Source organism: Rhodnius prolixus, unplaced genomic scaffold (genome assembly GCF_049639745.1).
Source record: "Rhodnius prolixus isolate KJV_2025 unplaced genomic scaffold, Rpr scaffold_17, whole genome shotgun sequence".
In the NCBI taxonomy this organism is placed as follows: domain Eukaryota; kingdom Metazoa; phylum Arthropoda; class Insecta; order Hemiptera; family Reduviidae; genus Rhodnius; species Rhodnius prolixus.
The window spans coordinates 3297476-3311492 of record NW_027411626.1 but is presented as its reverse complement, the minus strand read 5'-3'; the positions used below and the strand labels follow the sequence as shown (position 1 = coordinate 3311492).

General features: G+C 31.6%; 1 protein-coding gene across 2 annotated transcripts; it reads left to right on the top strand.

Annotated features, from left to right (window-relative positions):
* The first annotated feature begins 4393 nt into the window (after nucleotides 1-4393).
* On the top strand, nucleotides 4394-12786 carry LOC141459740 (transmembrane channel-like protein 7). Of its 2 annotated transcripts, none has more exons than XM_074139139.1 (5): nucleotides 4394-4788; nucleotides 5144-5344; nucleotides 5948-6085; nucleotides 6272-6372; nucleotides 7153-12786. In XM_074139139.1, exons 2-5 carry the CDS (start codon nucleotides 5176-5178, stop codon nucleotides 9034-9036), a joined length of 2292 nt encoding a protein of 763 aa, XP_073995240.1. In that variant the 5' UTR covers nucleotides 4394-4788; nucleotides 5144-5175; the 3' UTR covers nucleotides 9037-12786. The 2 variants fall into 2 exon arrangements, with proteins under 2 accessions (XP_073995240.1, XP_073995239.1); XM_074139138.1 differs by having other exon boundaries at nucleotides 4395-4710.
* The last annotated feature ends 1231 nt before the right edge of the window (nucleotides 12787-14017 follow it).

Here is a 14017-nt window from a genome sequence, read left to right as displayed (position 1 = left end):
TCTTTATAATTTATGTTGTAATTGATGTATAAAAAATTAAAATTGCATTTTGTAAAAGACAAAAATAAAAAGATTTCAAGAGAGAGAAAAAAAAAACAACGCGATTTGTGTGTAGAATGTTGAAGAATTACGTATATGTTTTGTACATGATCCAGATAAAGAAGAATGCTGTGTATGTATCCAGGTACGCCTTAAATACACCTTCAAATAAATAGTTAAATTAACATGGATAAAAGTGGAAGAAACAACTATTTTTTATTAAATTAATTTAAAAAAAAAAAAATAGAAAAAATTAGAAGAAAATTTGGTTTATTATTTTGTTTGTGGAAAATCGCTGCCCTCTCGAGGTGCGGGCGAGAAAAATTAAAAATTGTTTCTGCAATTGTAGCAGGAAAAACAAAAATTGTGGAATATATGTATCATAAGAAGTGAGATAAAGTTGTCGGGTTAGTATTTTAAATGGAGGTTAGTTCCAAAAAGCAAGTTTTGGTTGAAAGTGTCGGAACTTGTGTAATTATGTTAATATTTAAGCATGCGCAATGCAAACTGTGACTGTTTCCTTTTATTAATACCTCTTATATTGTCGTCAAAATTGCATTTCTAATATCTAAAATCCTTGACTTAAAACAAAACAGTAATCTTTGAGACCATTTTCCACACGAGTCTAAAATGTCACAGATCCTAAATCCCAGGTCTTTCTTGGTCTTCTTTTTCTCTACCCATGCCTTTAACAAGGCATCTGGCCATCCTCGATCTTATACGGACGAACAATTTGTAGCTTGGGTTCTTCCAGTACCTTCCCTGGTTGCAGATCTATCCCTGCCTTGATGGATGTATCTAAATACATAAATGGATCTATGTAAATACGCCTTAAACCTTGAAGAGATTTCCCTACCTGTTTCTATTATATTTCAAATATAGCGTCTGTACTAATATTCTTTTGTGAGATTCACTTACAGGGTTTAGTTCAGCTTGAATGAGAGACATAATATATTTAAGACAGAGAGAGCTTTAAAGATCTCTTGATTACGCAAACGAGGGCTAGTCCATCGCCGGTGTGGTAGATGCTTCTGCACTATCAACTGGCCAGCAGCATTCAGAAACGTAAACTTTTTTTCATAAACAGTTTTACCCCAATTTTCGTCTTACATTCCGATCTTTCCAAATGTTTTGCCATATTCCTTTCGATGAAGGTTATTAATTTTTTTTTTTTAAGCCAGGCATTTCAAAATGCTCCTTTTTTAGAGCCCTTGCTAGTTGCCATCTACTTATCTCTAGGGGAAGTCAGAAATCAAATTATTTTAATTTCCTGTAAACAAAGCTATGGATTTATTTATAAACCTTGGAATTAGTTGTAGAACTCAGGATTAGTCCTCTCAAAAAGTCGAGAGGAGCTTGCAAGATGTAATCATGGGGATTGCTAGCTTGATTGATTGATTTGTTCAATGAAACTTGTGGGGGATACACTAAGTGAACATTCAATTCTAAAGCGCTTAAGTGGAATAGTTTTCATCATCGACCTCCTTTTATTCTGTTCTTTGCCAAAGACGTCTCACTACTTTCAATCCAATTCTGCTAAAGACTGCTTTGAATCTCATGGAACCATCTCGCAGGATGGACTGCCTTTGCTTCTGTATCCAGCCGAAAATAGTTCGTGCAGCTGTCTTTTAAAAAGACATACCTCATTCACTTTTCTTGATCCAAACATCTAAAATGATTTTTTTTTCACAGAATGGCTACCATTACCTAGTCCTACTCAGTGTTTTTTCTAAAGTTTTATCATTCAAATACCCTCCTGAACTTACCTTCTATCAACTCTGCACTCTGCTACAAACAATTAAGGCAGCAGTACACACCTTTGTCGGATACCATGTCCAAGATAAATAAAAAAAAATCATTGCTTTGTTAATTATTTAGAATAGCCAGAATCTGTCGCAGTTAATTGGAAATGGGTTTCAATTTAAGTTAAAGGCACCATTGCGCATGCTCTCCATTAGCTAATCTTAGTATTTTTGGAACAAACCCTATATTGAAAACAAAAAAATTTCAAAATATGATTAACTAATTAAAAAAAAAACTAAATAAATAAAACATCACAACAAATTATTATAGACTCAAAAACAAGCTAGTAATAATCGTAGTTTAGAGATCATTTGCTGCAATAAGGTATCAGCTATAAACGATAAAATAGAACCAGCTATGCTACTAATACATGAAATTGCCCCTCCATGATTTGAGGTTATATTTTATTTAATTTTAAAATTAAAATAATTATATATGATAACTTCATTATTGATTCTTAAAAAAAAAAAAAAAAAAAAAAAAACATTTTTTAATTATCACGTAGAAATTATATTTTCAAATGCTGTGCCAATTATTTTTTTTGTCCTCTTGCGTTTTTCTACTATTTTTGTTTGTTTTATTTTAACAAAGTTTAAAGTATTAAGTATTTTATTTAATTAATATAAATTTAGGTTGTGAATTTATTATTAATATTGAAAAACAAAACGTTTACTTACTTCGAGATTTTTTGGTTGCTTGGCTTAAGTTACTAAAAAAAAAATATATAAGAATATTTAAAAAACAAAACGTACGATACGCTTTCTACTTGGGGAAAAAAAACTAGAACAGAGAAACTGGTTCTAAAAGTATAAAAGAATATATACATATATATAAATATTATAAATACACTACAATTGATTTTATATATATATGTAAGTGAATATAGGCTTCATTGTTAATGTAAAATTTTTTTAAAAAGAAATTATGAAAAAAAAAGTATTAAAAATAATTTGTAAATATAGAATATTATAACTTCCCGTAAAATAACCTTCTACCAAGATAGCCTCTGCCAAACAGTTGGAGAATACAAAATTTCCTTCTATTACACCCGGCTCCCCCTCAAATATTTTTTTTTCGCAACGTGTTTTTTATATGCTCCCCGATTATCATAAATATTTATTATTAATTAATATTTGAATAATAAATAATAATCTAAAAAAATAAATGTACCGTTAATTGATTGTTTATAAAAAAAATGTTAATGGTTTATTTAACAAGGCTACCGGTATATTTGCTAAAAAAAAAAAAAATTGGAGAAAAATTAATAATTTAAAAAAAATTGTGATCAATAAAAGCGTAATTGTGTAACCATTTTTTTGTGAGTTTTATTTTTAATACCTTCTGATCAACTTAGTGATTATCAACGGAATTTAATTTAGGCTCTAGACATTATTCAAGAAATTCCAGCCCTAAAACAAGATTCAGTGGCCTTATTCTTCTACATCTAAATAAAAACACGGATCTATCTGTTTTTCTGCAAACTAAATCAGGTGCTTAATCTAATTATTGTGCCAATGTTTAAAGTAGTATAGATTCTTCATGGTATCGCCTTGGCAAAATCAGGAATTTGTTGCTGAACACCCGTAAGATGGAGTATTCGATTAGTTCTGTCTGTTTGATTGTATTTAGGAGCCTGGGTAGGAACTCCTGGATAAAGCAGGACGCCATGAATTTTTTTGTGCGTAATATTCAGCTTCCATTACCTAGTCCTACTCATACAGAGTTTTTTTTCCAAAGTTTTGTCAAGATTTGGTACTACAGCTACTTATGTATTTCTTCTAACGCTTTGTTGGCTGCTCTACTGTTGGCTGTTTCCTTTCAGGATACAATGTGGAAGATTCACGGGCCGAGCAAACTGCGTTCTTATCATGCTTCTGTCAAAATTGTCAAGAAGAAACGAACTGTGTATTTCCTTAGAAATACTAACACTCATCAGAATTTCCATCCAGAGAGTTCACACATTTCTTGAAGTAATTTCGTTGTACTTAATAACCAGTACAGCAGCCTGGATGTGTGTAAAAATTATGTGCTTGGAATTGTTTATCATCTCATATAATCACAGCGGTACAATTGTATTAGAATAAATTCTTTTGAAAAACCACTTTTCCTAGGCTTCCGAGAGATCACACCTCGGATTAGCCATTCACTTCTACTGCCCTGAAACCATCCGAAAAAAACATTTCACAGAGTCTTAAGGTTAAAGTCATTACTTTATGATAAATCAAATTCAATTATTAAGATAATTTCATGGCTCAAAGAGACCTAGCTGCCTAAATTATTTCGAACACATATTCACAGACAAAATATCATTGAGATGAGTACATAAGATGTAAGCATTTTTTTTACAATGAAAAAGTATGGATTAATTTCATTAAAAAACTCCCCTTCAAATAAATGCTGAATGGATTCATCCAAATGTTAGTGATTTATTCATTATCCACTACTATGTATACACATTTTACTGAAAGAAAATTGATTAGGAAGGGGCCTCTGCACGAGTAATGAAATAACCCAAATCAAGTAAATCGATTACTTAACAACATGTTGAACATCGATACGTCCATCCACCCTTGGCAATAATTAAAGGGGTTAAAATTCCTTTTATTTAGACCGTAGGGGTTACGGTGCAGGTCCACCCTTGTTATTATGGGTTGTGATTAGTATTTATTTATTCATTAATTGGAAATTCAATTTCATACAAATTTTGACATTATGTTTAAAGTATTTTTGAACTGTGGAAGTCATTTTTCTCCTGAACATCATACAAATAATAAGCTGTAATTAAGCTTCGACTACTAAAAAAAGATTTTGCTCAATAAAATGGAAATGTAACATATGAGAGAATGTACCTCATTCACTGACGGAAAGGTATTCTTTATTAAAATTAACAGAGTATCCAGGAAGCATGGATAAATTTAGTTTTATAAATCCCTCAGCTACCTGCATGTAAATATTTTTATGAATTATTTATTAGTTGTCAATTTCTTGTTGTAAATAAAGTGATTACAATATTTCTGAAAACCATTGTTACATTCTTTAAAACAAAAAGCATGAGTTGGATAATAATTATTTTACTTATTTGTTAAAAAAACGATACCATTAAAAAAATAATTTGCCAGCATGGTTTGACTATGATTTGAGAATTTCTTCCTACACCTTAATTTAGAGCATGTATTTAAAGTAAAGTACTTAGAACGTATATACATAACTCTTTAAGAGGTATACAAAGAATACAAACTTAATACTGAATGTTAAAAACTGAATTGTAAGTATATTTGATGAACGTTCACTAATTTTACAGCAGTACACGTATAATTGGGAGGTTAAGGTGAAATGTCTGGTGGTGAACGTAAGAAACGGACCGCCCAAACGACTGGCTGGGAAGAAGCTGGAGCGGAATTCTATCAGGAAAGTTATCCTGGAGCTGACATAGATATTGAAGCACTGCCCAGAGATCCACATTATTTTGCCACTTTACTGCCAAGCAAACAAAATCGAGCAGGTACTTAATAATTGTGTTATCTACTTCTTTCTTTTTTTAAATTTTGCGCTATATCCTTATAATACGTTAATTGCGAAGCAGATATGAATTTTGTCGTTTCCTGCGTTACATATCGCCGAGACCTGATATGTTGGCACTTCCTGTGAACGAGAAGAATAACTAAATCACATAGTTTCCTGACCCTTCAGAAGAGTTGCGACAGTAAGACTTGTAAAGGTTGTCTATTAAGACAATCTTTGTCAGTAGTTCTATAGTTGAACTCAAATTTCTGTTCAAATACTGATAAGACGATGTCTGTTGATAAATGAAAATCCGAAACAAGTCGGAAGTAGGGATAACATGCGTGTACGACGGATAAAGTCAATGAAATTCTCTTTCTTTTTCTAGAATTACATTTATTTCCTTTTTAATAGGAGTCAACGTTTTAAATTTTGACTGTTATATTCAATTGGGAAAATATAAAGTGATTAAACTTGTTTCGAAAATACTGAAATTAAAATTAGGTTTTGAAACATGATTGCTTGTGAATGACTTTAACAATTTTTAAAAACTACGACTCATTTGAGTCATCTGAGTCAAAATTATTATTTTTTTATAATATAGCTACAACAAGAAAACCAAGAGCAGAGAATAAGTCCACGATAAAACGGAGAACTTCCACAAGATCTCGACACAATAATACAATGGGACAAAATACGATGCAAAACGACATTCACGTGGCCATGATGCCCGATCTTTCAGGTATGATGTTTATTTATTATTATTAATATCGTAGTTCCTTTGCGTCCGGTGTATTCAAATTGTACTTCCGGACAGTGTTCTTAAAAACAAAGCTGTTGATCACCAGATAATGGTTATTTATAGCGTTGATTTTTTTTATTTATTTCAAAATAATTTTAATAAACAAAAATTTCTATATTCATGTAGAAAATCTTGCGAATGAAGAGACAACCTGGGAGGAAGTGATGTTGATCAAATCAATGCCAGTAAATATGGCACAGAAAAGGGAGATTAAAGCAAAACTGTTGGTAAGAACAATCATTACTTTCATTGCATTTATAAATTAAGTGCTCGTTTACCTATCTTGTTTGTGGTTGTCTTAATTTCGAGAGCTCGGATTCTGTTCTCGACTTAGCCTTTGATCGGGTCTTGCATCCAGTTTACTGAGGAAGATCAAAGAAATTCTTTCACATATTAACCATATTAACAACTTTCATTTAATTTAACGAGGATTTACTTCACTTTGTCGGTTCATACCTTCCAGCTGATTCTAACTTTGTGTTTCACCTGTATATTTTCTGATAGAAACCAGATTTTCTATCCAGTTTCAAGTGAATGTTCAGAAATGCTAGAATATAGCTTATATTCTGAGACGTACAACCTGCCCTCCGGTAACTTAAATCAGACTGCCTTTCCTTGCAAATTCATTGTCACAAACCTAGGATTCTGTTAACAATCGACATGGAATCCATACTTAAGATGTGCAATGCATTATTCGATTTGGACTTAGTCTTGAAATTAGGAGTTCAAGCATTGTGTCTCAAACCTTCTTTGTGGTTATAATCAGTACACTTTTATGTTTTCAAGGGAAATTCCATAATGAAATCAACATACTATTTAAAAAAGGATTTAATATCATCTCACTATTAAGATTTTATTCTATAATCTCAGTCATTCATATCTATTAAATGCCATAAGGAGTGCGTACACCAGCTCAAGTCATCGGATTTGAAACCATTTGATCAAGTTTGTGGGCTTCTTTTAAAAAATTGAAGTACGTATATTTAATAAAACAAATTTTATTGCAGAGTGCTGACACATTTCGTCTGCAAGGATTTAAACAGTTCAAATGGCGGCGAAGGAAATTATGGGAATACATGAAGATACGGAGAAAAGAACTCTATAAAACTGTACAACTATGGCGTCAATGTCTACGCTCTATTGAAGGAAAGTTTGGTACAGGTGTTGTGACTTTTTTCATGTTTATAAAATGGTTAATGTTTCTAAATCTTACAGTATCCATGATCATTCTATGTTTTCTGATTGTACCAGCACTTCTTGTACAAGAATCCGTTACAGATCCGTGTGAACCCTCTTTGAATGATACTTCAATTGGTGATTGTTGTTTACAGTATGTTCTAGACAACAGTACTTACGGTATGCCTACACCGTATGATTTGGCTCAAGGCACAGGTTGGGTAGAAAAGACTTATTTCTTCTACGGGGCCTATCCAAACTCTGTACTGGAGCATTCTCTGTTGAGCTATAAGCTCCCTCTAGCTTACATTGCTGTAGCTCTAGGATATTTCCTCTTGACACTGTGCGTTATCCTAAAAGCAGCGGCCCACGGTTTTAAAGAAAGACTGGTCGAACATGAAGGGCAATACTATAAATACTGTAGTATGGTGTTCGCCGGTTGGGATTTCTGTATTTACAATGAACGTTCGGCGGCCATCAAACATAAAGCACTTTATTATGAAATGAAAGAATGTTTGGAGTCTGAACGCAGAGACGAGAATAAAAAGCATTGTTCTCGTGATGAAATTTGTCGCTCTGTCTCCATTAGGCTTTTTGTGAACACCGTTATTATCATCATATTGGCCGCTTCCGGTTCGTTGATATTCTTTACCTTCCAGTTCTCCTTAAGTGAATTACAACAGGAAAATCTAAATGATCATATGCGTCTGTTTCTAGAATTTATGCCATCATTGTGTATAGTTGGTTTGAACTTAATAGTACCAAATATATTGAATTATCTTTCTTCTTTGGAGAACTACAGTCCTGTTTACTTGACCAGGATTACCATGTTCCGGACAATCTTGCTCAGGATGACCACTTTAGGCTTGCTTTTAGCCTCTTTCTATACTCTAGTCAAGTGTCAAGATGGTACGCAACAGTCCTGTGAGAACAGTGTCCAGTGCAAAACTCCGATTTGTTGGGAGACCTATGTTGGCCAACAAATCTACAAACTCTTGATTCTGGACATTTTAGTGAACGCTTTGGTCACATTTTTCATAAATTTTCCCCGAATGTTGTTTGCCAAACACGTTAAATGTAAATTGGCGCAGGTATTGGGCGCTCAAGAGTTCGACCTGCCGAAACATGTGCTCGACGTGGTGTACAGTCAGACTTTAGTTTGGTTTGGCAGTTTCTATGCACCGTTATTGCCCGCACTCGCTACTATCCTATTTTTCTTTGTGTTCTACGTGAAGAAGTTCGCCTGCTTAGTGAATTCTTCACCATCGGCCACCATATATACAGCGTCTCGTTCCAATTGTATGTTCATGTCAGTGTTGTTGCTCTGGTTCACGTTAGCACTAATTCCATGGGCGTACACCATTTCTGAAATTGAACCTTCAAAACTTTGTGGTCCTTTTAAAGGGCAACCGTCCGTTTGGTCATTAGTCCAGGCTACTTATAATGACTTTCCAACTTGGTTTAAGTACAGTATGTCGGTAATTACTTCTGCCAGTACAGCCCTACCATTGCTTGTTTTACTTATAATAGCTTTGTGCTATTATCGGATAATTACAAACGCAAACAGACAGATGGTGAATGTATTGAAGAAACAGTTAGTACTAGAAGGACATGACAAGCAATTCTTGTTGAACAGACTAAGCGCTTTCATCAAGCAACATCAGGAGAGACACAAAGCCGCCAGATCGGTAGATCCGCCGACCAGTAGCAGCTAGTGAGTTCTCTAAAACCCTCTTCTCAGATTGAAATGTGCATCGATCCTGTTTTAGTCAGTTCTAAAATCATCCATCCCTTAATCTCCCTTCTTTTGTGTATTGTCAAATCTTATCGGAAATCAAGTTAAGATCTGCCAAAAAATCGGATATTTCTCAACTCCTTGTTCCATTTCTTCTTGGTGCTAAACTACGAACGTTTTCCAATAGATGATTTTCCTTGCATCATTTTTTTGAAAGGCAGATTTACAAGTAGCTTCTCCTACTGTTCTCATAAATTTAAGGAACTTCTCAATTCACCATTAATAAATAAAGAAAGCAATTCATCTTTCGCAACAATGAAAAAGTAACCCAGACTCCCTTTATCTAAGTTAAATTTCTGTTCTACAATTTAAAAAATTTTTGTGAATATGAATTACGAACGAGAAGAGTTTCGACGTTAAACTTATTGCTCATCAGACAAAAACGAGGAAGTGGCTTTTCATTCAAGGAAAAGAAAAATAAAGAAGCTGTATCACAATTTCAATCATGTCACATTCACTGAAGTCCATTGTACGTCTCGCTAAATACCCAACATCCAATGATTTCATCCTGACTTTTCTCATAAAAATATCCTTATTTTGCTTTTATATTAGTAAAAAGTAAGTAAACAAGGCAATAGATGTTGATTGTTGTAAATAATTTTAAAATTAAATTCCTTCCCAGTTGAAATTAATGAAGAAAACGTTTTTAGATCTTGGAAATGTCAAAAGATAAAACAAAATGGTGAATAAAGCATATTGTAAAAACAACGATTTTTGATCAAGGGTTTTTTAAAAAATTATTGCGCCATAATTAAAGTTTAAGCTTACTTTTGAGTAAAGAGTGAAATTAAAGTGTTTATTTTTGAGGAAGATGGAGTACTTTTTACGTAAGGTCTATGTTGTAAGTTAGTTTTTGATCAGACGTAATGAACTGCTAAATAACTGTCAGCGGTACTGACTAAGGTTTTTTATTTTTTGAGTAGCCATCCTTTACAGCTAATAGATTTTGGGTGGAAATCTGCAAAAGAGTATTGTATCAACATTAAAATCATTTGCAAAATGAACATGAACTAAAATGAATACTTAAAACGGCAAAAGATGTAGGAAACTCATTTGGTTTTCGTGAGAAATGAGTCATATCTATTCCAATAAGTTTCGTTTCTCTATCTCGAAAGAAATAATAAAATTAAACATAAAATATTCATTACCTCAGCCACTGTGACCATCACATTAGCTTGGGATCTATTAAGTTGTCAGCATAATTATCATTGCAATGATAAAATTTTGTAACCATATCTTAAATTTTTTCATGGTGCAACACAGTTTTCTGCACACTATTTTTATTTGTAGCACTTCACAACTTTGTAAAGGAATTGTTCAGAAAATTTGGTCAAATGATAAAGCATCGACAAGAAATGGTTATACATACATATACTATCGTTGTTTAACCTTAGAAATGATATTTAAAAGTAAGAAAATTTCAGTGCCACTGTTGGGCGATTAGTTGTCTACGTTTTCTAAGTAATACAATACATTATGGAAATAAAAAATAAATAAATACATAAAAAAGATGCGTTTGCGAAATAGTGAAGTTCCATTTTGAAATATCGATTTCTTTACAAGGGTGCCAATGCAACTAGAATATAAAGTTTATTAAACCACTGTAACTATTCTACAAAAATTTCGTATAAAATTAAGATAAAAAAAAAGTTGAACGCATTTTATGTACGTTTTGGTTAAGATCTGTACATTCATAATTTTATTAGTTCTTAACTGTGTATTTTATTCTCAGTAAAAATATTGTGAAGGAATATTTTATAGTTAAGGTTATATTAAGATTTTAAAATTGATATTAATGTGAAAAACGGTTAGCTTTTTTGCTCCTAAAATAAAAAAAAAAAACTCAAACTTTAAAACAAAAATAAAAATTGTCTTTCAAAAGTTAACTAAAATTTTGAATCTAACTAAATTCGTATCCATTTCCAGTTGATTATTTATTTTATAAAGAAAGGCACAAAATTATTATTGATATTTGCTGAAAAAAAGTGTAAATAATGTAAAGTAATTTAACAATGTGATAACTATGTGTGCTAAACATAAAATATAAAATTAATAAATAAATAGAAAACAATAAAAATATTATTTGGGGTATAATTTTAGGTTGTATATATTAAAAAAATAACACTAAAATTTTGGCCAAATTTAGTCAGCAGTTTTAAAATACTCCCAATTGTTTTTTCAATGTTACCATAGCAACCGCAGTTTAATTTATTTCAGGTTATTTTAAATAATTTTATTTATTAAAATTCTTTTAATTTTTTTTTGCAAGTAGGACAAAAATATTGTGTGTTACTAGTGCGACTGTAGGCCATCTGCTTGTGTCACAATATTCAACACACGTAAGAAAAATCTCTCTTTCCGCACTAGTCACAAAAATAACTAAAATATTACCCCCCCCCCCGCCCTCCCACGTACATATTTTTAAATTACTAAATCTGGCCTAATTAAGTGTTGAATGTCCTGGGCAAAAATAAATAGTAAAAATAAAAAAAAATCTGCAATGTATCTTCTGGGATTGGAAACGTTCATTATATGGTGTAGAAGAAAAGAAGAAAAATATCGCGTTCTTATCTGCATTTGTGTATGATTTTAATTTTGGTTTTATATAAAATCAGTTATGTTTCGTAAAAATTATGTTACCTGTGTAAATTTGTAATAATACTGTTCATAGTTTATACATTTTTTTTTTTCGAAATTGGTTGTGAAAGTATTGTGTAAGTTTTTTTAAGATTTTTACCAAAATATAAAGTATTTAAAAAGAAAAGCTCACATTATTTTAGAAAAGTGAAGACCTGCCAGTTTTATAAATAATCTTTGACAAAAAAAAAAAATGTAAATTTCTAAAAAAATATATTTATAGCGAAAGGTAGATGGAGGCGAAAATTTGAATAAGTTAAATTTTTAATTAAATAAAATAATAGAAAGAAATATTAAAAGAACAAGATAAAGGAAAAGCACGTAGTACCTATATTTTTTATATGGGATTTTATACAATGAAAATTCCCTTCATTATGATACTGAATAAGGAAGCCGCATGTTTTAAATTTATGTATGGTATAATGCGATTTTTTTTTTAAATTTTAAAAATATTAGTATTTTATAATTTTATAGGATCTGTTCTCTTTTATAAATCATGTAAATATAATCCAAATATTAGATTCTAATTCTTAAATAGAAGATCAAGTTTTTAAAGAGAGAATTAATAGTTTTCCAGTTGGTTCAAGCGCGTGCTCTTATAGGGCAGAAAATAGCATTTTGGAAACGGTAAAGTCAATGGAAACCTCCGAGTCTTGAGTTAAGGGCTAAAAAAAAACCCTTATAATTTTTTAGGTGAAACAATTGGCGTAATGAGTCATTCAATAATCTTTATTTACCACGCGCTCAACCCCCCAACAACAGGAAGTCAAGAGCCTTGTACTGAGATTCGCTGCTGACTAAATTGTTCACGTCACACTTCTCATTGCCAACATCCGCTAAGGCACTAAGAGGCACTATAATTAGAACTGTCTGTCTTGGGGTTAACTACCTTGAGAAAGCAATGTGAACGAAGCTGTAACTTGTGAACCTAGGAAGACTGTTCCAACTCCTTCCTGTAAGGTAAAATCTACCTAAAAGAAAGTATATGATGTTCACCTTATTTATCAAGTAAAGATACACTTGAATAATTAGGGGGGAAAAAATTGATATTTTTGTTTTTTTACTTTTAACTCTGGTGTGCCAATATCAGTTAATCAGTGTGTATGTAATTTTTAGTATTAATTTTAAATACTTTGTGTGAAATCGAGGACAACAAAATTTGAATCTACTTAAAGGGTGTAAATAATAGTATTATTATAATAATAAGTATGGATGTTTCTGTTAACATAATTTATTCTAAGATAAAGTGTTTGTTTTTAATTTAACATTTTATATGTCATTTTGAGGAATTTATTAATAAAATATTTTATAAGGATAATATTCTGTAAAACACACAACTAGCTTTGTACACGATATACTTACATACTCATCTCTCTAGTCACTGTATTAAAAATGAAAAAAATAAATTTAAAAAAAAACATTTTCTCTATTTGTTACTATTTTAAAAACAAGAAAATGTAATAAAGATGAAATAGATATGTTAAATTTGTCGATGTTACCATGTTTTTTTTATTTATTAAGAATTTTTCTAATTACAGTAATAATTATGTATTACTATTATTATTAACAATTTATCATTTGGTAAATGAAATAAAAATAAAATTAAAAAATAGGTATCTTGTTTATTTACCTGGTTTTTTATTTATAACTTTATGGTCGAAAGAAATGTGAGTGAAATCCGATCGGCCAGGTTTTTCCAGATTTGGAATTTGGGTTACATATGTGATCTTTATAGATATTTCGTGATAATAAGTCTTTACATCATACAAAATGGCCACACTATAAAAGCCTGATCACTTCATTTAATCGAACTTTCCTAATCAAATTATTCTAAACAAAGTAGACAAACATGAGTACAATATTGGGTACTTAGTTTAGTGAAAATTGTTAGAGCCATTTCTTTTTTAACCAGTTAAGCGGTGGAATTTAGTTTTTTAAAAAAAACCACAATGTGCGGAATTAAAATCAAGACAATGACCGTGTATACACGTCGAACGCAGGGCTAAACACTTTTTCTGCGATTTCTGGGGCTTGAGATTACCAGAGCATTCTGTGCTCTTTCAAAAACCTTGCACCGCTTCATGTATGCATTGCTCCTAGTTAACTAAGGACGCAAGAGCTTTGAATTCTGTGCAAAATGAAATCATGCTCGTACTGAGGTCTGAACCTCTATCTAAAAGGTAAAAACGGGCATTGCACAAGGGTTGAGAGCTTCTATTTGTGTGTGCCTAATTCCCAATCTCTAATGCGGTAGACCAAACATG

Excerpts from the sequence above, each read along its gene's own strand:
- LOC141459740 (XM_074139139.1), top strand. The coding sequence starts at position 5,176 with ATGTCTGGTGGTGAACGTAAGAAACGGACCGCCCAAACGACTGGCTGG. Across the intron at positions 5,345-5,947 it reads AAGCAAACAAAATCGAGCAG|CTACAACAAGAAAACCAAGA; the intron begins GTACTTAATAAT and ends TTTATAATATAG. Across the intron at positions 6,086-6,271 it reads CATGATGCCCGATCTTTCAG|AAAATCTTGCGAATGAAGAG; the intron begins GTATGATGTTTA and ends ATATTCATGTAG.